Source organism: Oryzias latipes, chromosome 19 (genome assembly GCF_053564925.1).
Source record: "Oryzias latipes strain Hd-rR chromosome 19, Olatipes_Hd-rR_3.1".
Taxonomy (NCBI): Eukaryota; Metazoa; Chordata; class Actinopteri; order Beloniformes; family Adrianichthyidae; genus Oryzias; species Oryzias latipes.
Window position 1 is genome coordinate 25,129,858 of NC_136255.1, and position 25,134 is coordinate 25,154,991.

The 25,134-nt window shown below is 40.1% G+C and overlaps 1 protein-coding gene and 1 long non-coding RNA gene across 7 annotated transcripts in view; both read right to left on the reverse strand.

The window, feature by feature from the left end:
- Positions 1-5,481, reverse strand: part of LOC144987758 (uncharacterized) — a 148,277-nt gene extending 142,796 nt beyond the window's left edge. For all 6 annotated transcript variants that reach the window (XR_013651423.1, XR_013651421.1, XR_013651420.1 and 3 more), the window contains exon 1: positions 5,364-5,481. This is a non-coding gene — a long non-coding RNA (uncharacterized LOC144987758). The remainder of the gene's footprint in view (positions 1-5,363) is intronic.
- Positions 5,482-7,640: 2,159 nt separating this feature from the next.
- Positions 7,641-25,134, reverse strand: part of snx29 (sorting nexin 29) — a 154,263-nt gene continuing 136,769 nt past the window's right edge. The window contains exons 20-21 of the mRNA XM_023949208.2: positions 20,534-20,673; positions 7,641-9,092 (exon numbers count right to left, since the gene is read on the reverse strand). Coding sequence (XP_023804976.1) covers positions 8,966-9,092; positions 20,534-20,673 — 267 coding nt within the window. The 3' untranslated portion in view covers positions 7,641-8,965. The remainder of the gene's footprint in view (positions 9,093-20,533; positions 20,674-25,134) is intronic.

Genomic DNA, 25,134 nt, shown 5'->3' on the forward strand with positions numbered 1-25,134 from the left:
TTATTTGTTGTCAAATCCTGTTTCATTCTTAGTTTTTGTTTTTGTTTTTTTTTAGATTAAATCAATTCTTATATTTTGTGTTTTTATTATGTTTTCTCACTGTTCACAGACACTAACTTTCAGTTTTCAGTGATCACAACCATAAAGTTCACAGTTTCCCATCAGTCAGAGCTGGATTCTACTGTCTTTACTCAGGTTTCTATTTACTCCACTGACACAAAGACTAAACTGGAGACGTCAGCCAATGAAGGTTAAGCTTAGCTAAGTGGGGCGGGCAATGCAGTTTGCTCCGCCCACCTCAACAAAGTGCCAACAATGGCCAACATGCAGGGAAAAGGAGAGTGAGGTTGGATCAGAACTCAGAACTTCGCTATATGAGACCTTCACCAATTTTCTGGGGTGTCTGAATTAAATATTCCCGAATTCCCATCCTGGAAATTACCCAGAAGTCTCCGCAACAAACAAGTGTACATTGTTGTTACACAGTCTGTACCGGAAACTCGATCGGTACCCTGCATGTGCCAATCTTACATCACTTCCTCTTGTCGGCAAGATTGCGTCAGTTAAGCAGTTTAAATAAGGTCAGCTCCCCACAGTTTTGCCTCCTTTTGGACCATCTGAGCCACTGAAACGACATAACTCTGCGTTCACGCAAAGCTTCCCCCGACTAAATTAAATCGCCGTAAAATAAGATGCTGCATTGATTACAGACGATGAACATCTCAACGATGTGTGATGGAATAAAAGCCACGCGGTTTGGAGTCATTCGCTCCGTTTGATCGAGAACGAGAAAAGAGGAGAACTGAAGTACTTTTATTCTGAAGAGATGCCCCCAGGGGCAACTGCAGCCCATTTGCAGCAAAACTAACGGCTGAAATGTGTCTGAGTTAGTGAAGTGGTTTTATGCGCGAACACAGGGGAGTAAACCGTCATGAAGCAATTCCCCACCAGGAAGAATAAAGTATATCAATCAACAAAATGGAGGCAGATAAAACACATGCATGATGCGGGTCAGGTAGGACTATCCGTGTGATCCGACTCAGCACATGTGCAGTACGGATGGTGCAGTCCTGATGTGCAACTTTTTGTTTTTGTCAGCAGTAAATTTAACTTTTTCATTATTGTAAACATTTGAAGGAGGTATTGGGCGGCAGAGGCTCAGGCGGTTGAGCAGGTCGGCGGTTTGATCCCCGCTTCCCCCAGACAACTGTTGTGTCCTTGGGCAAGACCCTCCAGAGTGGCACCACCAGTTTGTGAAGGCGTATGAATGATCCCGGTGATGGTCAGAGGGGCCGTAGGCGCGAACTGGCAGCCACGCCTCTGTCAGTCTGCCCCAGGGCAGCTGTGGCTACAACCGTAGCTACCATCAGCAAGTATGAATGAGGAGTGAACCATGGACACATGGTAAGATAAAGCCAATCCATTGCTATTATTATCATTCCAACATCATCTGAAGAGAAAATCTGACTGTGTAGTGCCGTAGACGCATTTCACACCGATAGCTGTAACAGACAACAACGTGTGGCGACATACATAGAGGCTGCAATGCGTCGAGTTAGAACTGTCATTTGAAAAATGGCAGAAAAAAGTCGGCCAAGGCGTTTAGAAAAACAAAAGCCGGATTGCGTTTAACTCCAGGACACTGGATCGTCCCGCCCCGTAGAGTCTGTTAGCGGTTGGGTAGCAGTGAGGGTTTTTGGACACAGCTGTAGAGTTTTAATGGGTCCATCCATCTTCTAATTAAAGACACGCCCCTTAGAAGTGCACAAATATGAACTTTGATGTAAAATAAAAAGGAGAAGTTAGAAAACGCTGATAGTCCTCTAAAGCGGGGGTGTCCAACTCCATGCCTCATCTGCTGCTGCTTACCTGGATCTGGTGCGTTTGGCCAAAAAGGAAGATTCTGACACCGCAGCTCTAAAGGGTCGATAAAACCGATAAAAGACCTCAAGTCTATTTTGTTTATCACGTATGATCATTCGATTGACCCTGCCCTTCTACCACCAGAGCCTTCGCTGCAGGGGTTGACCTTCTTCTGATTAACGCAACTCCTCAACCGTTTCTGCAACTGACGTAAAAGTGGAAATCAACAGAAATCAGGTGATCCTGTTATTTTGCAGCGTGGGACCTTTACGTGCAGTGTTGCAGAATCAGCCGATTCACGATGATCGCGTAAACGCTCAAAGATTTACAATATGCCATAAATACGTCTTGGTTACGTGTCGCCAGTGATATCTCTGGTGCTGAAGGGTTAAAAGCTCTGGGATGCTTCATTTCCCGTGGTGACACAAGTAATAACATATTCATATAAACTCTTACAGCCTAATTTGAAACTTTACTCAGATCAGAGGGTTGAGCCTCTGGTGACTCAGCAGTTTGATTCTCCTCCCCGCCTCTTATTACTACCAGTTTATGAACTTCCCAGAGCAGACGAGGAGCTGCAGCTCCAAAACAAATACGCTGAAAAAGTTAGACAGTAAAAAGGAAAAAATAAATCCATTTTTCAACTCAGCGTTTTTTGAGTTCCAGACACGTGGCAGCCGGCGAAGGTTGGGCCAAACCCCCAGAGGAGCCGGATTCCTCCATCTCTCCTGCAGAGGAGGTGACAAACAGAAGCCGGCTGAGTAAATACCAGGCGCCAAACGGGCCGAGCCTCAGAGGTGAGAAGACGGGGAGGGGAAAGAAGGTGAGCGAGGAAGAGGAGGGATGAAGGCAGTCCTGCGGCTGAGAAAAGATACGAAACGAAAGAGTGATGAGAGAAAGCTGAATGGAAGAGAATATTTGAGTGGAAATAAAAATAAAAAGAAAGACAGCAGCGAGAATCAACAAATGTGTGCAGAAAGAACGGAGCATCAAAGCATCAGCGGGGAATACAGCAGAGCTTCAGTTCACCTCCTGCCAGCTGGAAGAGATGAGCGCGCAGAAAGGAAAAAATAGCTTTGGTGAATTCAAAAAGCTTCTGCTCAGATGCAGGTCTGACTTTCCAGCAAATAAAAACCTGACAAATACTGACAGAAGCAGTGAAAAATCTAAAAAATAACAATAAAAAACACAAACCTCTGCAATGAAAGTGAGCCTGATAATATACCAAAGTTCCTGGGATTTAAGAAATGCAAACTGAAATGGTTCTTGTAGCTGGAATGCCTCAGCAGAATGCGGCTAAAGCTGCTGCGGTTTGTGACGACGCAGCAGCTCAGCGAGGCCGAGGCTGCGGTCTCCGAGGAGCGTCTGCTGCACTTGACCTTCTCCAAAGCAGGAGATGGAAGCAAATGCTAATCTGAGTTTGTATTTGGGAGCTCTTTAGAGGGGGGCCTGCTGTCTGCGGGGTGTCTGAGAGGTTCCTTATCGTCGTAATAAACCAGCAGAGGCATTGTGTTGGGTAGAGATAAGAGTGTTGCTTTTAGAGTCACCTTGTTTGCCTCATTTATATCCCTGATTTATCACTTTGGATGTAAAAGAGAAAAGAAAAAGTCTAGAATTCTTTATTTGTGAGGCTGCAGAGGCAGGTTTGAACGGTGATACAACAGCAAAAACATGAGGAATTTAAGTCACAACCAGCGTTGTGTGGTCCACAGGCGCCCTCCTTTGACCCGCACTCCTTTGACCCGCCCTCACAGGTTGAGCGGCTGTGACACGCCCCTCCCCTTCTGCCACCTGATCAGATATGCATTCAAAAAGTTTATTAAAAAAAAAAAAACAACGTTTTTATTTTTTTATTTTTAAATGGCTGCTTTTTTACGGTTGTATCTCCATGGCAACCATTTTATTTGTTGGTTACCAGAGGGTGACGAACAGGTCTATAAAATTTTTAGAAGAGTCGACAAAAGTAAACTTTTGGATTTCCTTGGCAACTGAGTTTTTTTTGTCAACCCCGCCGTATGTTGTATCGTTTCGCTCGGCTTGAGCAAAATGTTTACTATATTCTGGTTAAAAAAAAATGTGCGAGCAAGGAAGGAATGACACCTGCGGGGTCACCTCGCCAACGCCGTTCAGAATACTACAAACTTTAAAACCATTTTATTCCCCCCAATAAGGGTCGAGGAATTATAAGGCAATAGATTGAGATCCCCCCGAGGAGTTGAAATCTGTAAAAGGTACTAAAGATGTTATTTTTGGAAATTCAAGGTCAAAGGTCAACAAAACTTCAGTCGTGGTTGTAAACTTAACCTGGCAGTTTGTGTGAGATCTCAGCTAAAAGTCATTTTCCCATACAGTGTGAAAGTGTGACAATCACCAAATTTCACACTTTACCACAAAATGGCCCCCAAGCTAGAGCCATCCCATAATATTTTATCAATGCATACTTTTTATTCATTAAAATAAATTCTGGTCCTTCAGCGCAGAGCTGCTGATGGACAGAATGGATTACAAACGGATGAAACGTCGTCGGTTTCCTGCCAAATGAAGGCACGCGAGCACAAATATTTCCTAATCTCACTCCTTTTGCTGGCTGAGCTTTGGCTGTAGCTGCAGTCAGCTCATTCAGCAGAGAGATGCAGCTGTTGTCGCGGTAACAGATGCTACCAGACACACTGTGAACGTTTCCAAGTGCGAGTCTGCAGATGCGCAACCAGGAAGGAATCCGTGCAGCTCTTTACTTTTTCAGTCTCTCAGAAAGAAGCAGGAACAATAGAAGTCAGAGTAGAGCCCAACATGCGTCTAATTAAAGAGATTCTCAGAGGCTTTGTTTGCTCTGAAGGGTTTTCCACCAAACAAAAGCCTTAAAACTAATGGACTCTCATTCAAAGAGTCAATTGTGTTGTTTAAAGTTGATACTTAATAGGAACTGTTGGCCTTTTGTGAGCGAAGGAAGCTGATTAAAGTTAATGTGAAAGTAAAGGAAGTTTTCGAACATTTCCAACAATAAAAATATCCAATAACTGAGTGAAAAAGACAGAAGTTGATTGCAAATTCTTAATAAAACAGTCGGACCATTTTTTTGCTGTTTTGGTTGAATACCTTCCTGCTAATAAGTATTTCAGCACAAGCTTTTGATAAAAGTTCAAGTACAATTCTTTAAAAACTGTTTTTAAATCGTGAGGAAGGTTTGCAGTTGCGTTAACAATAGAAATGCAAACAAAAACGGCCAGATTCCAACCGCAATGGGACTCCAACAACAGTTCCTGGACGCTTTTGGAGGATAAAACCCTGAATTTTCTCACCTTAAATCCAACTTTTAATGACTTTTTGTCTTATTTTTTGTCCTCAAAAAGAACAAAATAAGACTAGCTTTGCCAGCATGTGCTTACAAATTCTGCAACTGACAAATGACTTCCAGTCAAATGCTGCATAATCCCAGTTTAACCGCTGTCAAGAAACAGATTAGACCTTCTCAGGCCAAACAAGGTGGAGATCCAGCTTACCTTACAGGTGTGCAGACGTGACCGATTGTTTCTTTACAGGCGGTTTGAAGCCGGTTTCCCTCCACCTGGTAGACATCTTGGCAGGATATGACATCATTGATCCTCTGCGTTCCAAAAATGGGCAACAGAAGGAACAGGCAGATAAAGGAACACGCCCTAAGAGGCCATCAGAACCAATAAGGACTATCAGACAATCAAAAGACCACGCCCCCTTCACTTTTTGAGGTCAATGACCAGAAAGGACAAAACGTTGGATGAACCAACAGAAAAATAGGTTTACTTTGGTTTTTATACAGAACACTTCTTTATTATTATTAAACAGAACCAACTTTGGCTTTTGAACTAAGCCAATCCCTCTCCCCCAAACTTACTGAACCCACCTTAGACTCTAAGAAAATTCTGAAGGGGTTGCCACCTGGGCACAGCAGCCACCACTGAATGGAAAAACAAAAGAACCAGGCATGTGGTCGTGTGATCTATCGGACTCATCCAAAGTCTTTTTCTTTTTGTAGCTTAGCAGTTATCGTCACAACAGTTCAAGATGTGGCAGCAGGCATTTGCCCTTTGGGGGGTTGATGGGGTCCAGCATTCCAGTAACCCCTAGAGGAAGGAAAGCCTGTTGGAAACTTGAGGACTGAATGGATGGATGGATGATTAAGTTAGACAGCGATTATCTTAACCATCCATCCACAAGGCAGCAGAAAATAAGGTTGCCTGACCATTTTATAAAATGGTCAGGCAACCTTAGTGGTGCCACTCAATGGTCCTTTAGCCTTTGAGTTACTGTTTCATTAGTGACCTACTGTCATTAGAAAATGTCCAATTTGCACTTTTCTCATCTAATATTGCAATATAATCAAGATGGAACTGATGGGAGTACATTTGGCAAGCTTTGGCACAATTTTTAAATATTCTGCTATCCTATGGGGTCCAGATGACCCAATCCTTACATTGACGTGTTCTCCCTACCATGACAAAGGTGGATAAAGGTGAAGAGGATTTCATGTAATCCATGGACACCAGTGGAGATCACAAACCACCTTCAGCGTCTGGGCTCTGGGGTCTCCTTACTTCATCCGTGGTCATCATAAGCATGTAAGATGGTCCAACCGCCAAAGACTACGTACCATAAATATAAAGAAACTTCAGTACATTCAAAACTGTGCAGCCAGAATCCTAAAAGGAGTCAAGAAATATGAACACATCACCCCCCATCCTGAACTCGCTACACTGGCTTCCTGTTTCTGATTGAATACAAACTTCTCATCATCACCTACAAATGCATGGCCGCTCAGGCACCACCGCTCCTTCAGGAACTCCTCATTCCCCAGAAACATACCCGTACCCTCCGTTCATCAGACAGCTTCCTTCATCAGCCCCCCCCCCCCCCCCCCCCCCCCCCCCCACAAGGCTCCGCACGATGGGAGACAGAGCATTCTGTTCTGCTGCGCCGAGGCTTTGGAACTCCCTTCCTGTTCATCTCAGAACATCACAGACCCTGGACTCTTTTAAAGACATTTCTATTTAAAAAAGCCTATGACTGCTGATAGTTTTATTTTTTTGCTTGTTAAGCGCTACTTTTATAGTTATTATAGTTTTAAGCTAGTTTCGTAGTAAAATCTGCACTTTTCTTTTTTATAAATTGAATTCTTGTAGCACTATGAGGTTTCATTTATGTAAAGTGTATTATAAATAAAATCTATTATTATTCCCGTTCACACTTTCGAGATCTCTCCTCATCAAAATAAATTTGCTTCTGTCCAGAAGTTCACCTTTGAGCAAGAAATTAGAAAAACAAGACTGTAGACTTTCACTTCAGTTCAACACAGGTAGTTTAAAATACACATTTATTAATGATAAACCGTGGACAGATATTCCAAACGTTGACTGTAAATGGGAACTGGACTGAGTGACTCCTCCCCCTCTGACGCTCCAAACAGGAAGTTGCTGCTGGGTCCAAGAAGCCAAAATCCACTTTAAAAAAACAGACAAACTGACCAATCAGAAGCCTCAATAAAAGTAGGTCCAACATTCTTTAACCTTTGACAGATTTCAAGTGGTAGAGTTGTGGTCTTCCAACAAGCTCACTCCTGACTGGCTAGAGTGGTTGCCATAGAAACATTGACTCAGTCTAGTACCAATCGCTGCTTACCGATGTCGTCTGGCTCCAACATGGAGGCGTCCATATCGTGAAAAAATGGCAACTTCCAGTTGTCAGATACAGTCAAAGGCAGAAACTCATTAATCTGAAGTTTGGCAATGGCAAAAAAAAAGGAGTTGTAGGAAAAATGTTTTTATTTCTCATGAATGTGTGACTTTTCATGTTCCAGCTGTACACATAAATCAGTAATGCATATAAGGTACTTTTACATGAAATATACCATGAAATATGCCTCCAATCCCAATGATTTGCTGTGGTAGTAAAAAGGATCCAGTGAAAGCTTCATTTCATATCAAACACAGGATGAAAACAGCAGCTCGTCAAGGTTGGAGCTGTGAAATGCTGAAGAGATGATTTATGTTTATGTGGTTCTGTCAAATGTTTTGGGAGAGAAAAACCTTCTCTGCATCTCATCCTCATTTCAGGTCTATGTTAAAGGAAAACTGAATTTATCCCATCAACCATGGCCGTTTAGATCTTCAACACACCTTTCCAAATCCCCACAAACTCCTGAAAAACCCATAAATAACTGGAGCTCCATTCTCAGGAGCCCTTTGAGTTCACACACATTTTATTCAGACATTTATGTGCATTGAGACTCCACAGCTAAACCCTCAGATCTGCTGATTTCAACCTTTTTACTCCGCAGGTCCAGCAGCTGACCTGCAAATTCCTCCAAGAAGAGAATCTCAGCAAAATGAAAATGAGTGATATTTGTTGATCTTTGTGGCCGTTTGTGACCTCCGTCATAAAAAAAAAAAAAGTTTTCACAAAAACCAACTTATTTTCTCTCCAAAAGAGCTTTTGAGTGTTGGCGCTCCAGAAGGTCTGGCATGTTCTGCAGAGAAATCAGAATCCGGAGTGAAACAGCAATTTCAAAATAAGATATGAAGCGTTTAGGCGCTCTGCTTTAAAAGCGCCTATAAAGTCCATGAAATGCACAGCGTGACGAACACATTCCCTGGACAACGAAGGCCTTAAACTGCTTTTGAATAAATATTGCATTCATTTTATGCCATAATTACATTCAAAAGGAGGTAATTTAGTGACAATTTTTTCATTCAAACTAATTTCTAGGGACCCAGTGGAGTTTGTCCGGATGAACGCCAACCTCCGTAAGCAGCCGGACAAAGGAATGCTTGGCTTTTCTCAGGATTGTTTTCCCGGGAAAAAGTGGCACCGACTCTGGAAAACGTTGTTTACAGTTCTCTGGACTTTAGTCCGTCTTCGCCTCATGGCGGCAGCGCTCTTCCCTCCAGGCTAAAGGCGGGAAAGCAGCTACAAAACACTGCAGGCACTGAGACCGTCGTCCACCGTCTCTGAAATCTGAGAAGGAAAAGGCTGAGATCCGTACTGGGAGCGCTTTGGCTTCACGCGGAGGCCCGTTCCTTTGGTGTAGCGAGTCTCCGGGAGCTGAGCCTCAGGACCGCCCACCGCCGCCTCAGAGGTCTCCGCTCTGCGGCTCCGGTCTGGCCTCCTGGGCGCGACTGCGGCCCAGTCTGGAGAAACGTGAGGAAGTTCTGGATCGGGGAGTCTTGGCTCCAACGTCGTTGGCTTGAGGTGCGTCTCTGCGCGGACACACAACAGAGACGACGAGACAATTTAAACACACATGTGGTTTGAAGGCTTCAATGGAACCAGCGCCTTCTTTAAATAAGCCGAAAAACCTGTTAATGCTTAGAAAAATGGTCTGACCAAGAATGAAAAAAAAACTTGTAGTCACTAAGACGGTTTTTCCCAATCTAAAAATTATTTTGCTTTTGAAACACTTTTTTGCAGTGTGTAACGTAATTTACGTATTTAAGTTTTCCCCCCAATCACAGAAATGAAGTCCACTCTAAAAAATATGGCAACGTCATGTTTGAAAGTGATCATAAAACACTATAAAAGAGCAGAAACATTTGAAAAAACTTCATATAAAAACTGTTACAAAACCTTTTTAAGTGGGGCCAAAAAAAATGACAAAAAGTTCCTTATTTAGATGTCAAACCGCACAGTATTAGATCCTTGAAAAGATGTCAGAGCTCGTTTTAAGACATTTTATCAGGTTGAAATGGTTTTAACTTCTCTTTGCTCCACATCTTCACCATGGGGAGAAATGTGTTTGACTCAGATAGAAATGAGGAAATTCTTATTAGAATGAGTCCAAAAACTCTTTGAAGAAGAAAAACGTGATTTAAATCTTAAATGTTACCGTTTTTGGTTCAATTTTAAGGATGTTATTTTAAAGTTCATTGTGGTTATTTTCATTTTGATTTATGGTCTAAGAATAAGCGCTAGTTTGGGATTTCATAATATTTTTTTTCAAGTTGGACTAACTTATACTAAGATCGTATTTTCATTTTGTTTTTTAAAATGTGTAATTTCCACGTATGAGTTTAGTTTTTTTCTCACTGTAATCAACATAAACTACAATTAGGTTTATAAGAACGTTCAAAAATACAAACCATTTGCTTAGAACTAACAAAAAATAATAGTTATTGGGCTGCAAAAAGTATCTATCTAACTTTAAAGCTTATTTTTCCCTTTTTGATCTTTTATTTTAAGATTCGTTTCACAACTTTCTAGTGATTTTTTTCTAAAGATTACTTTTCTACTTTTCAAGTACCTCTTTTTTTTAAGAGCACAACTGAATTAAAGAATTCCATCAAATGTTTCTTTAGTTTTCATAAAATATTAATATAAATTTAAAAAAGGAATGCTGCATCTTATGTTTTATGTCCAATACCTTTGTCAGGTATTTTAGTCTGAATTTATGAGCTTAAATCTTCCGGTACAAATCATTTTAGAAGAGCTCACGACAAATAATTGAAGCAGTAGATAGACTTAACACTGGAGAACCCACCGGGTCAAATCTGTTTTTTATTGTAATGTCAGCCATTTTTTCATTTTTATTTTTGGTTCCTTTTTTATTTTTATTTTGTCTGCTGGTATTTGCTGCTACCCAAGATGAACAAACAATTACAAAATTGTCAAATTAACCTTCAAAGCCCAGAGGAAAACTGCTCTTGGGTTTTTCAGGGTCAAGTGTATTTTAAAATAATAAAGCAAACAGTAACATGAATTTAAGTACTCTTGTTAAACTAAAGTTGTTTTTTTTTCCTGATAGAAGAAAAGTGGTTCAAAAGTGAAAACATTTTGTCATGAATGTGTGTAAGAACAAGTTTGTGTGTAGTTGTGTATATTTCTCTAGAGCCGATAAACTCCAGACATAATCATGATTATGGTTTTGAAACGAGGAAATCACTTCATCTAAAACATTACATTTGCTGCTTATGGGCAACAATTAGAGAAGTAATGGTTTCATGACAGCAAAGACAAAATTTTTGCTTAAAATAAAAACCACATGATGTTGTTCTATAGTTTTTTTCCAACGTGGAATAATTTCTTTCCCGCTGTTGCCACAGGAGAAAAATCATTGGAGGCAGAAGGATTGCAATTAAATCTGATGCGGGTCTCCTGATGATGTTTAAGTTCCCCATCGTTCTCTGGAAAATATATTTTTGTCCACCTAATGCCGTTGTTGCCCCGGTTGCCATGCCAACCATCTCTCAAACATGTGAGAGCCTCTGATGAAGAAGAACCAGAAGATGTCCTCCTGCAGGAGAGGACCTCACATCAGATTAGTGACGGACAGTTAAGGTTCGAGAGCCGCTTTGACGGAAAGGATTTAGCTAGAAATTAAAAAGAGCACAAAGGCAGAGGAATGGATGGATTTTTCAGTCTAGATTGTGTTTGTTAAAATTATATGTTTTTATTAATTTATTTTTAATTTATACATTGTATATTCATTGTTTGATATATATACATATATATATAATTTAGTGATTTATTTATACTTTTAATTTCATTTAGCTGAATACATTTAATTAAATTTATGTTGTATATTAAATTAAATTAAATAAATAAAATTGACATGTGGTAAAAATAAAAAAATAAAAACAAACCTTGCCGTTCATCCAGCATCATGAGGGACATGTTGCACAAGCAAATCTGTAACTTTTGATCCAGCAGAAACAAGCCAAACTGCACTAATAACATCTTGTTTTGAAAACAACAATTTCTCAAATAGTAAATTTAATTTCATTTTCCTTTTCACAAAACTTTTTGTACAGTTTGACCTAAAAAAAAAAAGAAAAAGGTCAAATCCTCACTTTTCCAGGGAAAAACTGATCAAGCAACATTTATTCATTTTAGTGCAATTCTTCATTTAGTGATGTCACTTCCTGTCAGGATGGCAATATTAATTCATCAACAGTTGGTGGATGATATGCAGAAAACGTATTAAATTAGCTTGAATAAACATGTAATGTTTTGATTAGTATTTTTCAATAGATCTGAGATAAAATGTAGAAGTAAATTATAAAATAGATTAAAACCACTCCGATGGATTTCCCTTCTTGTTTTATTTCTTTATTTTTGAATAAAAGGTCACATTTAGCCTGATGTTTTTTTGACTGCAGTCTCCTTTGGCTCAAAAAGTGCCCACACCATCACTCCTCCACCACCGTGCTCACCAAGTGTCTCTGTTACGGTTTCTGTTTCTTTGCCCTTGTGGTTTGTTTCCTTTTTGTTCTGTGATGTTTTCAGTTCACTTCCTGTTTTATTTTGTAGGGTTTCCTGTTTTGTTTTTGTTGTGAGTTTTACTTTGGTTCCCCATCCTGCCTGATTGTGTTCACCTGTGTCTCGTTTGTCTGTATGTATTTAAGTCTCGTCTTTCCCCTCCTCCTGTGCTGGTCGATAGTTTGTATTTGTGCTGTTGCCTGTTTTCGAGCGTTTTGTCTTTCGAGTCTTGGAGCCTGCTTAAGCAGTGGTTTTGGTTTTTTCTTGTAAGTTTTGTTATTAAAACCCCCATTCCCTGCATCCTCCTGCCTCCTCTCCTCTCTGCGCCTGGGTACGTCCCTCCTATTCCCCTCGTAACAGTCTCCCAATATGTTTAGATACAACTCAGTTGGATCAGGCCGTTTCAAGTTTTAATTGATGGAAAAGTCTGATCCAGGTAATTAATAGCAAGAAAGGAAAAATATTTGGCAGATTTTTAGGAGAAGGGTTGGGCTGCCTGATTATGTTGCTTTAATTAACGTACAGACCGAACATTTGACGCACTTTCTGCGTCAAATGTTCCGCCGCTTTTGCTACTGATTACCAGCACATGTCCGCCACCCGCAGTTGGAAGAAGCTTGGCGTGAGATGTGGAAGCGGTGAAAATCTGGTGAATCTGGCTCCAGACTTTTTCTTTCTCAGCTCTATTCCGATATATGAAAGACTTGCTGTTGTAGAATTCTGGCTGAATTTTTCCTCCATGATCAATTTGGAACTTCTGTTAATTAAAAAGGACGCAGTCATACATATCCGAGTCTCTGATTGGTCAAAGTTTGACCTGGTTTAAGTTTGGCCGTCCGTTTTGTTTGTAGAACACAAAAACGGTCGTAGAAACACCCGAAACGCACATTTACACGCGCGTGTATAGACTTTTAATTGGAAATGGCCGTTTGAACGAGCGGTGAATGTAGCTTTAAGATTTTCAATGTAGTAACTGCATAGTTTGTGAGGGAGTTTGGGGGGTTTGTTTACATTTTCTTTGGAGTAACTAAAGGTTTTATCATTCATTGATTCTCTGGGGTTGATCTATTGATCTCGTTGAGTGTTTTTCTCAGGAGCGGCACAGCTGTTTCTGTGACATCACTGTGGATATCTTTGTCACAAACAGCTGAACTAAGGCAGCAAAACAGGACAAAAAAATCCTTCCTGTTTAAGTAGAGTCTGATATCCTACAAGAGCCTCAACCTATTCCAGCTAGAAATGCGCTCGTGTTTTTCCTTTGACCTGTGGCTCCCAGTCATTAAACATGCTTCAGATATTAGAATAAGTGGCTTAAGTGCTACTTACTCCCAGAATTTTTAGGATTTTGAAACCTATCTGGAAATAAAGCTTCACAAAATTCTCCACATATTTTATCTCCAGGCAAGGCTCCGCTAAACAGACAACTTTGGTGTTTTTTCTTGTTAATTTAGGACTTTTTTCTTGCAAATTTACACATTTGTAAAAAATGTTGTACAAATTTACAATATATATATATATATATAAAACGTTTTTTGGTTTTTATATATATATATTTGTTTGTAAACTGGGCTTAAAATTCTGTCGTAGCTACCATACAGCTAATATGAAATAAATGACAAAAAAGTATAATTCAAAGTTGTCCGGAGAATCATTTGTAAGCTGTGAAAGCCAACATGTCATTAGTAGTTTCAGAGCCACGAACATCAACATTTTGGGATTCTATTGTGAAAGCACTGAGAAAATAAAAGGATTAAATAAAGGTGTCATTAGTTTATTACAGGTCAAGTGGAAACAAACCATTTAGCTTCATGGTTGACATCAACCTTGCTTTTTCTGTTGGTTGTAAAATTGGACCACTTCAAGTGAATAGAGAAAAATAGGCACAAGCAACAAGCCACCTAGTGGTTTTACAGTGAACTGATCCGGCTCCACTTTGTGATCTTGTTGGTGCCTTGAGAGCTGGGCTGACCGCGACTCCTGCTGCTTCATCGTCTTCTCCGTGGGGAAGACGGGGTTTAATATTTAATTAAAACCTTAGACCCCAGATATGAGCTGAATTGTTAATCCTTTAGAAAATGGTGCTACTCTCAAGGTGAATGTTTGTCTCCTTTTAGTCTAGACTACAAAGTGTGACTTTGAGACTTTAAGTAAGTAAACTTTTTATTTTGGACAAGTGTAGAATAACAAAATAAGACAAAAATTATATAAAACACGAAAATTATATAAAACAAGGTAAGACAAAATTCTATAAGACAAAATTATAAAATTAAATAATTAATTACAAGTCCAAAAGGGAGTGAGAAGAAGAAAAATCTTATACTTAACTTTGATTCCAAGAGTGTGTTCATTAATTTATTATTCATCCCAGAAATGGGGGTTACATTTGTCTTGTGTTTGATTAAATAAAAGCAAAATTTGCTTTGAGTTGTCTGGCGTTTGTACTTATTGCTTACTCTTGAACCTTAAGCTATTTTTCTTATCTGTATGGAGACAATGACAAAAAGTTCCTCTTATTTATTCTTATTTTTTCCCTCCTCTGACTAATGAGGGACAACAAGTCTTCAAACTGGTTCACAGGGAGACGGAGGTACCGCTGAAAGCGCCGTAATTCAGACGCAGCTTTCCTGCAGAAGATGGTTAAGCTTGCCGTACTGAGAGAGTATCTGAATGAACCCAGACATGGAGACGTGATCAACAATGCTGTTGCAAATCCCTTTAAAATGAAGAATAAGCCTGATTTCTGAACGTCATCCGTGTCTTCCGTGCATTGACATGACATGAGATATAAAAAAACTAAAAACTAAAACCTTTGAGAGTAACTTTTGACGTGCAAACTGCGTCCAGTGTGAACGAAAAGTTACACTTCTTAAGCCATTTTTTTCACTTCTAAAACACCTCATAAAATGTCTTTGAGTCATTAAAAATAGATACCAAATAGAGAGAAACGTCAGTTCTAGTACATTTCACTTTCTTCCGGGAATAGACACTACATCATCGATAGAAAATCTTTCTACTCTACTACCTAAAAAGCTCCTGCTGAGTGGAAAAGATCAGTATGATCAAAGTGCACGGCTGACAACAGTGGGTCTGTCAGCGCAATGCTCTGGTTTGTGTCAAGAAGCTGTGAAGTGACAGTGCTAACGGCCAGACCACTGGGCTGCCCAGCAGCGGGAACCCTTTCAAGCCATTTCCTCTGTCAGCTGTCGTCAGTGTGAGTGGCTAATTATAATAAAACCCAAACAATGGCTGATCAGCTGGTAGATTTCTTTGTACCAACTCAACTTAAGCTCATATGAGCAGATGATGCAAAAAGTCTTAACTTAGTTTGGGCCTTTTTTTGGACAGGAGATCCACAGTATGAGCTATACTTCATTTTTCATGTGTTAACATGCTTACTATTGAGGGAGACACATTCTGACCTTCAACCGCTGCGTATCTCCTCAAAATGATCCTAATCTACAGCTACGGTTTCCATTTTTTCGCTCTTCACATCAGATTTTATTACAGTTTCCTTGCTGCTCTCTGCAAAGGACCTGTCGTCTCTCCCGTGGATATAAATTGTTTTGAGGTATGGGAACAACTGTCATCTTGTCTTTGATTTTCTCCACCCAAAATGACAAAGTCAAAGATCCCACAAGACTCTGGTGGTATCATGGATGTCTAAAGGATAATTGGCTGTCATTAAGTAGATAGAAGCCAGTAAAGTATGCTGCTTTATGCGTATAGATTTTAGCATCATCTTCCAAGAACAAATGCCTACAACTGTCAGAGACAAAACGACAAAATACTACATTCGAAATCTCCAATAGTACTTCCTATGTAATGTTCTTTAAACGTTATTATCTCTCCACAGGTGTCCCTCAGAGATTAGACCTTTCCTTTTTGATGTCCAAACAGTTTCCTTAAGCCAAATCATTTACTCACATGGTTTTTTAAATTACAGCTATGCCGATGACACAATTCATTCATCACTTTAAACAGTGTCTACTGAGGCATAAATACACACTCACTGGCCACTTTATAGGCAGACCTGTCCAACAGCCATTCACATGGCAGCAACTCAATTCATTTAGGCGTGTAGACATGAGCCAGGCGATCCGCCTCAGTTCAAACTGAGCATAAGAATGGGGTAGAAAGGTGATTAAAGTGACTTTGAATGTTGAACGTTAAAGTGACCAACGTTGTGGGTTGTTCTGAGTATTTCAGAAACTGCTGATCTACTGGAATTTTCATCAACAACCGTCTATGGTTGACACAAAATGGTCTGAAAAAGGAAAAATATCCAGTGAGTGGCAGATCTGTGGGAAGAAATGCCTTGTTGATGGCAGAGGAGAATGGCCAGACTGGTTCCAGCTGATAGAAAGCCAACAGGAACTCAAATAACCACTGGTTCAAACCGAGGTCTGCAGAAGAGCATCTCTGAACGCACAACACGTCCAACCTGGAGGGAGATGGACTACAGCAGCAGCAGAAGACCACACCGGGTCCCACTCCTGTTAGCTAAGAACAGGAAACTGAGGCTACAATTCCCACAGATTCGACAAAACTGGACAATAGAACATTGGAAAAACATTGTCTGGTGGGAAGAGTCTCCATTTCTGTTGCCACATTCGGATGGTAGGGTCAGAATTTGAACGCACAGATCCATCCTGCCTTGGATTAATGGTTCATACTGGTGGTTGTGGTGTCATGGAGTGGGGGATATTTTCTTTGGGCATCTTAGTACCAGTTGAGCATGGTTCCAATGCCACAGCCTATCTGAGTATTGTTGCTGACCACAGTGTACCATCTTCTGATGCTACTTCCAGTAGATCTCAACCCAATTGAGAACCTTTGGGATGTGGTGGAACTGGAGATTTGCTTCATGGATGTGCAGCCAACAAATCTGCAGCAACTGTGTGATGCTGTCATGTCAATATGGACCAAACTCTCTGAGGAATGTTTCCAGTACCTTTATGAATCTATGCCACCAAGGATTAAGGCAGTTCTGAAGGCAGAAGGGGATCTGACCCAATACTAACAAGGTGACCTAATACGGTGGAAGGTGAGACTAATTGTCTTTTTAAATGTCTTGCAGAGATAAAATACCACAAATGACGTATAATTATTTAGCACTTTAATTAAGACGCAAAGTCCTTTTAGGTGACAAATCACATTCACACATTTACACATTGGTGGTAAAAGAGCCACCAAGCAAGGCACCATTAAGATCACAAGGAGCAGTGAGGGGTTCAGTTTTCTTGCTTCATCAAAGATCAGACGTTCACCACTTTGATTGAATTAATCTGTGAGGGAAATGTTGCTACAAGACTTTAATCCATTCTGGATTTTCTTATGGTTTGTATTGAATGACCTTTAACAGTAATAAATTAATCAACATTTCAGTCAGCTATTGGATCAAAATCGGTTCTGTTAGAGCGAAAAAAGAAAAATAATTGAATAAGAATTGATTTGGCGTGACCGTGAGCTTACTATACAGTCATTTCGCAATGTTTTGAAGGCAAATATCACTGTTTTCACCTCACAATGTTGTTCTGACAGTTTTAATAAAGGCCTACTTTGTTTCAAATCTGACCCAAGGAAAAAAGAAATTAGATTACTCCTGCCACTACCGTCTGCAGGTCACGCTACGGTGATCATAAGCTGATTTATCTTTTCATATGAGGAAATGACTAAATGTCGCCATTACCAGACCACAATAACGCCTAAGAAATGAGGTACAGAAAACAGCAGTGACAAAAAAAAACGTACTTCATGTCCAAATTTTGTTATCATTTTAATCATTTGGGCGCAATTTCCTTTGAACGGCAGCGTCTAATGTTCCCTGACTGGAGTGAAGCGGCCAAACCCCCAGCAGGTAGCGGCCAGCAGCACAGCAGCGTGAACCCGGCTGAGTCCTGCCGGCTGGTCATTAGGTTAATTGGTCCCTGCATCTGGCTCCCCCAGTTTGAGACAATGAACTGGCCTGTAGGCACTGCTCATCAACAAAATGCACTTTGGTCAAACTGATGGTCGGCCAATTTCCATCAATATTACTCCCCGTAAGACATCTGAAGTCCACATGTGTTCTTTTTTTAAAGGATTTGAATCAATTACAGCTGTACTTAGAATTGCCTTTTCCTCACTGGCTCTCAGACGTTGATCGATCACAGATAGAGGCAATATCCTCAGCTAAGTCGGAGACATTGGCTGCTGGTTTTTATTGATTCTTTTTTTATCTGGAGTTGTCCGTTCCACAAATCCATGGAGCCAAATAAGAAACAGATTGTGGGTAAAAACTGTTAAAGATCTGCAGCTCCTACTGGGCCGATTTGTCCATCAAGTCTATTTTTAATTGTTTTTTCTTTTCTTTTGTTGTTTCTTTGTTGCTGTTTTTATTGCAATTTTCTATGGACTTTTTAGTTGCTATGTTATAAATCAATAGATAGTTGTTTCAGAGGCTGATGTGTATTTCACCGATGTGTTAAATAATTTTATGTTAAAGCATGGAGTGTTCCTGCCAGCTTATCCCTCAGCAGATGGATCAAATGTGGAAAATTCAGGTCAGAATCCTCCAGCACCACTTGAAAAATGAGAGTCTGAACTTTTGGGAGCGTTTCATGGATCACATGTGTAAATCCTGGATCAATTTCTGCTATAGGTTTTCTATACTGACAATCAATTAGTATTCTATTTTGTTACACAATGTTCAAAATGGATTTCTGCAATAGTGTATTCATACGTTTTGATGATAAACAATAAGAACTTTATCTTATAAATAATCTGCACTTAAACTAGAACTGTATTGATAACCTAATATCAATTGAAACACAATTTGGCAAATATTTTAAAGAAAAAAAGGGGTATTTTAATTATGATTATGCCAAAAAAAAACAACCTGTGTTGTTTTATAGGTCATAGTTTCTGCAGAGCTGCAGTAGTTCATTGAATCATGGGTGGGACTGTTGGCGTGGAGCAACCCCACCCTCTTCCCCTCACTGTTCCTCAGAGCTCAGAGTAGGGGGCTTGTGACCCGCCCATACTTAATATTTATGTCACAAATACCATCTTTTTCAAACTGCATTTTTTCAAAACAATTTAAATTATTAAAAAAAATACTCATCAAATACTTTATAGATGTCCTCCATCATCAGAAAAATGCCAAACAAGGATGTTCAAATCAACAAAAACACAATTTTTATCATTATTTATAATCACTTCTTCCCACTTCCTTTGAAGCAATTAATCCAACTCCATTAGACAACTATTACATTCAATGGATTTAACGTATATATATATATATATATATATATAAGTACTGTATGTATAAGACCAAAAAATGTCTATGATTGAAAGTAAATATTATGTTATTTTCTAATCAAATAAGGACTTTTCTCAAAAATATTTGATATCTTCCCTTTTTATTGTTATTTTTTCTTTTTTTCTGTTGTTTTTGAAATGTCTTGAAATTCAATTAAAGTTCTTTATGGAGTTGAATATCTTGTCATTTAGTGTCTTTATCAGGTGTGATCTGTCGCGGCTCATTCAGTTTGTTGTTTGCTGAATTCAGAAAACATTGAGATGTGTTTATAGCAATGGCACAAAGGTGGGGGGGGGAAGAATCAATATCTAAATGACGATGGTTAAAACACTGATGGGACTAAAGTCCACATATTTGAAAACTACTGCTGGAAGAGAAACTAAAGAGCCTAAAAAGGCTGAAAAAATAAAATGACTTTTTTGTTTTTGAAAATTTGAACAATTTGTTATCATAAGTTCGTCCTTATTTTTTTATTGACCAAAAAAATAAATTTAGTAGAAGCTTCATTTCTGTAAAGAGTTTATTTTACATAAGTCGTTATCAGTTTGGGATTTTGCGTGACAAACTTTTAAAAAATTTAAATCTTAAAGCATCAAAAGATCAAAGTGACTCACCTGCAAAAACGAAGAACACTTGGGGACGTTTTTAGACTTTTTCTGAATTGGTTTGAATAGAAATCGGTTACAAATGTAACAATTACCTGAATTAAATCTTAGGTTTGAAGAGTCAACGAGCTCTCCGTACATGTTTTTCACCCCCTCCTTTCTTTCCAGAAGGGAGAAGATTCAGAATGACTTATTGAAGTCTAGGAGGTGAAAGGTTAAATTCATATCTAATATGCCACTGCATTCGGCCAGAGGTCAACAACGCCTCCAGAGAGGAAATGACTTTCCAGGCCGACTGTGTGACAGATCACGTCAGCTGACTGACTGACAGCACTGAGTGGAAGCAGATGTGAATATGGATAACAGTTTGATTCAATCGTCTGGTTTCCACATGCGAGGGAGGGTCAGCACTAGAGTCAGTCATTCAGATGGTTTCTTACACAGCAGCAGTAAAATGTGTGAATTTTAACAGTTTTACCAACAAATTGACACCAAAATCCAACTGTCTGCATCTGATATCAAACAGCGCGGCTGCACTTACTGACAGAAAGGCAGCAGAGACAGCAGGGTCTCTTTGGAGGGCCCAGCGGTGAACTCCGGCAGAGTCTGGACCAGCTTGTTCATCACCATGCGAAGGTAGCCCTGCAGCTGCTTCCTCCTCTCCTCCACAAATTTGGCGTCCTGCAGGCAAAACCCAGGAACAACACATCACAGGAAAATTTAAACCCATGCTGAGGCTGAAGCTGCATCCAAATGACAAACCGATGGGATCCCCCCAGTTTTTAAAGAGTTAAAAGCACAATGAAACAAAACGGGGGGGGGAATTCAGCTAGTAAAGTCTTTGCTGTTGGTTCTTCCTGCATGAAATCCTGCCTAAACTGTCTGACCTTTAATTTGACCCCTTGTCCTCTGAGACAGAGAGTCTCCAGCAGCATGAGAAGTAGTCCTGAGAAGGGGAAAGTTTCAATAAAATGTCAAAATGTTGTTTTCTTTCTTGAACCAACGGAAAGATTGTGACACTGGAACCAATACAGCCCTGAATTGATATGGTGTAAAGGAGTAACCGTATCTGCTTTAAAACTTCACTTCCACAAAGAAAGGAAGAAAACGGTTCAGGACTAATTTACAGCCAACTTGAGTGATTTTCACTACAAAGTTACCTGAACTAAAGCCTTCATCTCATGCACCTGTACAGGTGTAGCAGGTTGTTTGGCTGTCCTATCCCTTGGAAGGTCATAGGGAGGAGCGGCCAGGTGTGTCTTGTGTCTCGTGCGGCCACTTCAAGGGACGTCGTAAAATGGAACGTACCATTATTGTGTGTGGTAAGTTGTATGGGTAATTCTGTCTGAAACGTGCGTTCAAGTGACCACTTCCAATGAAAAGTCCATGTGAATACGTGTAAATGCGCACTTTGACCTTTAGAAGAAAATGATAAAAACACTTTCATTCACGTGTTGCAGGTCTTTAAATCTGTTTTTGGGCTCTTCTTGGCCACTTAAGGCACGTTGAAAGTTAAACCAGTTGAACTTTGACCAATCGGGAACTCGGATTTGGTAGTGACGTATGGATGGCATCCACTTTATTCAAAGAAGTGCCAACCGTTTCAAATTTGATCATGAAAGAGAAACTAATACTGTTTCTAATGTGCTTTGTGTCCGGATGGAATTCTATGACACCAAGACTGTCATAAAATGGAATAGAGCTCTGAAAGAAAAAACTTGGAGCCAGATTCACCAGATTTGTACTGCTTCGTACCGTTTTGTACCAAGCCTTTTCAAACTGTAGGTGGCAAACGTGCTACTATTGGGTAGCGAAAGTCTAGCGTGAACACCATATGCTAAAAGTGCATTCAAGAACCCGCATTCGGTACATACCAGGTGTGAACATAGCATAAGATTTACGTGGAGTTGCCTGGAGAAACAAGTGAGTACTGGACGGTAAAAAAGAACAACCTTATCCAGCATTTGGGTGTTTAGACATGTTACTTTCTGATGTTGGTGCATTCACTAAGTCCACTTCCACAGAGCCACTCTGCAGACCTGCATCCACAAAGACCTGGCAGAAAGCCTGAAAAAGGCTCTGCTTTTTGCTCTGGTGCTTCCAAGTGAGCATCACAGAGGGCTGCTGGGCTTTTTCTTTTAAAACGCCACTCTGCTTTTGATCTGAAATTACAAGACCCGGGTGACTTTTCTGCACAGCAGCTGAGAGCTTCTGTAATAGGAAGACACAATCTTGGAAAAATGAGAGAACATTTCATCAGGAAAAAAAAATCCCATTCACTTTGAAAACTCCGGAGACAAGCACACGCTGAAACTCATTTCTGAGCAAATAGAAATAAATTAGTGTTGGCTATGGGCTGTTTTACTTCTTAGGCCAATGGGGACGATAAGCGCTTACTCAGGTATGAGTTCATGTTTAATATCCAGACTAATTTCAGTTTTTGAATTTGTTTATTTCTGTTGCAAGGTGGAAATAAAGACTTTGCGTTTGTTCTGGTGTAGCGTTTCACTGCTGATGAAACTACATTGTGGAAGGAACAGTTTACATCTAGATCCACACAGAGTTTGGGTTCCAAAGCAAATGCAATGTTCTACCTTTTGGAAACCTCTGGGTTGTTGTTAGTTGATTCTAAAAGGGCAACATTCTTTTATGTATATAGTTTGGAACAATTCATCTAACATAAAGAAAATAACCCCTAAAAGAGAAAAACTGAAACAATCAGATGGTGAGAGAAGAACCTTTGTTCTCCTGAAGGGGGCAGTGGAAGGGGGCTCGCAGGTACAGGTTAGAGCAGGGGGAGGGCAATTATTTTGCCACATTGGGTTCTAAAATTGGATAGAAGGGCCGGACCAGGAGCAGATGCGGGGAGTGAGAAAGAAATAACATGGAATCTGGATGAAAACACTTGGATTGAAAATTATATTTTATAAAACTTTGGTTCTCATTTTAGAGCCAATAGCACCAACGGCTTGATGTACCGCGTGTAAAACTTAAGAGAAATGCCGCGTTCATGTGGTGTTTGAATGATAGGAAGAATGAAAGACAACAAATCTTCCAACACCACATGGATGCTAGAGCGGGGGCCCCCAAACTTTTTCTTGTGAGGGCCACAATACTCTTTTTCTTTACAACTTTAAACTTCTTTTATCTTTCTTTAATTGTAAAGCCCTATAATAAAGTTTTAGTTATTCATGATCTTTTTAATAAAATGAATAACACTATTTATTAAATAAAAAATGACCAAATAACTTTGATTTTCAGAGACAAAACATCAGGAAAAAATATACTGATACATAAAAAAGAAAATGATAAATAGTGGATCCTCTCCCGTCATTTCAGGGATTCTTCAGATCTACAGAAATCTGTGATCGCGATGAGATCTTTGTTTTCATTCTAAGATCCTGGACCTAAAAAACATAAACTTGACATAACTTGAAGACCGCTGGAACTAGTAAAAAAAAAAACACCACATTTTTCGGATTATTAATTGCATACGTTTGGAAAGTATGGCTGGGGGTGTGAATTCTGTTCAAGTAGGACTGACATAATTATTTTTTTAAATAAAAAGCACCAATCGTTTATAATGCTCTGCCTTTCAAGATGAAATGTCCGTTCTTGTTCCTGTGTTTTGTTAAATAAATTTCTCCCAGAAATGCAACTTATACTCCAGACTCTGACTTATAGTCCGACAAACAAGGTCCTATAAACTGGCGACAACGGACAGAAAGTAGAGGATCAGATATTAAATACAGGGGAGCACGGATGAGATCAATGGGCTTGACTGAGCGACCGTGGTGCAGTGGTAGAGCAGTCGACCTCGGATTGGATACAGGTGGGTGCCAGTGTTCGGCAGTGAAGCCTCAATTTGAAGGTGTGTGGGACTGTGACTGTACAGCACTGTAAGCCTTCAAGCAAGGTAGAAAACTGCTATATAAGTACACACCAATTACCTTATGATTGTGATCGATGAAGGATGGCAGATGCACACGACACAAACTGCTTTTAGGCTGCAGACCAAACCGTAAAAAAGAAAATGCCACCAAAGTCTAGACACAAAAATCAGAGCGTCTGTTGTGGCACAATTTCAATAAAGGAGATCTACTTCACTTCCAGGTACACTGGGTTGTTACGTCACTCCACACATCGTCATCAATCAAGCATTTCCTTTGAACCAATTGCTGAACTGCTCGCCTTTCTTCACAGCCAATCGTATGTTTTTTTCACAGATGTTGTCTCAATTCATTCCAGATGGTTCTACCTTGCTCCTCACCTGGAGCAATGCTTTGTCAAGATCTGGCCTCTAACCACGAACCACATCAAGGTGTAGACAGAGTTCATTCTAAGCACACAAGATGTAAGTGGCCCAGAGCAAAACTGCTAAAGATTGTGGACTTAAATCATGGACATTTTTCTGTAACACAAATAAATCTTAAATCGCATTCCAAATATCTCCCCTTATTGAAGTGAAGCTTTGGCCCAAATTCAATAGGAAAGATCTACCTCACTTACAGGTACGCTGGGATGTTACTTCACTTTACACACCATCATCAATTAGGCCTTCACTTGAACCAATCGCTAAATGGGCTGCCTTTCTTCTCAGCCAATGACAATCATTTTAAATCCATGAACGGCCGTCTTTTTCTACATTCTAGATGGTACACCGCCCCGCCTCCACCCCATTCTCCACCTGGAGCGATACTTTGGGATGGTCTGATCTCTAGCCACCATTAGCATCTAGACCAGGACTGGCCAACCCTGGTCTTTAGGAGCCACAACCCTGCCTGTATTCCAGTTCTCCCTGTCCGGTTTACTGCTTGTTACCTGACTCACGTAATCCTGATTAACTAAACACACCTGATTTATGTAGTCAGCGTCACGCAGTCCAGGGAGAGCTGGACAACAGGCAAGGTTGTGGTTCTTGAGCCTTAGTCTAAGCTCTTGGGTTTGTTCATCTGTAGTCCAAGTTCCACAAGACGTCATCGGCCCCAGAGCCTAATCGCAGAAGATCATGGACCTAATTCATGCACATGTTTCTGTCTCCAAAATAAATCTGCAATATCTTTCCTTATTGAAATAACGACAAGAGCCCGGCCTCATCACGCTGAACGGAAGATATCACGAGTCTAACCTGAACTTTTTGTC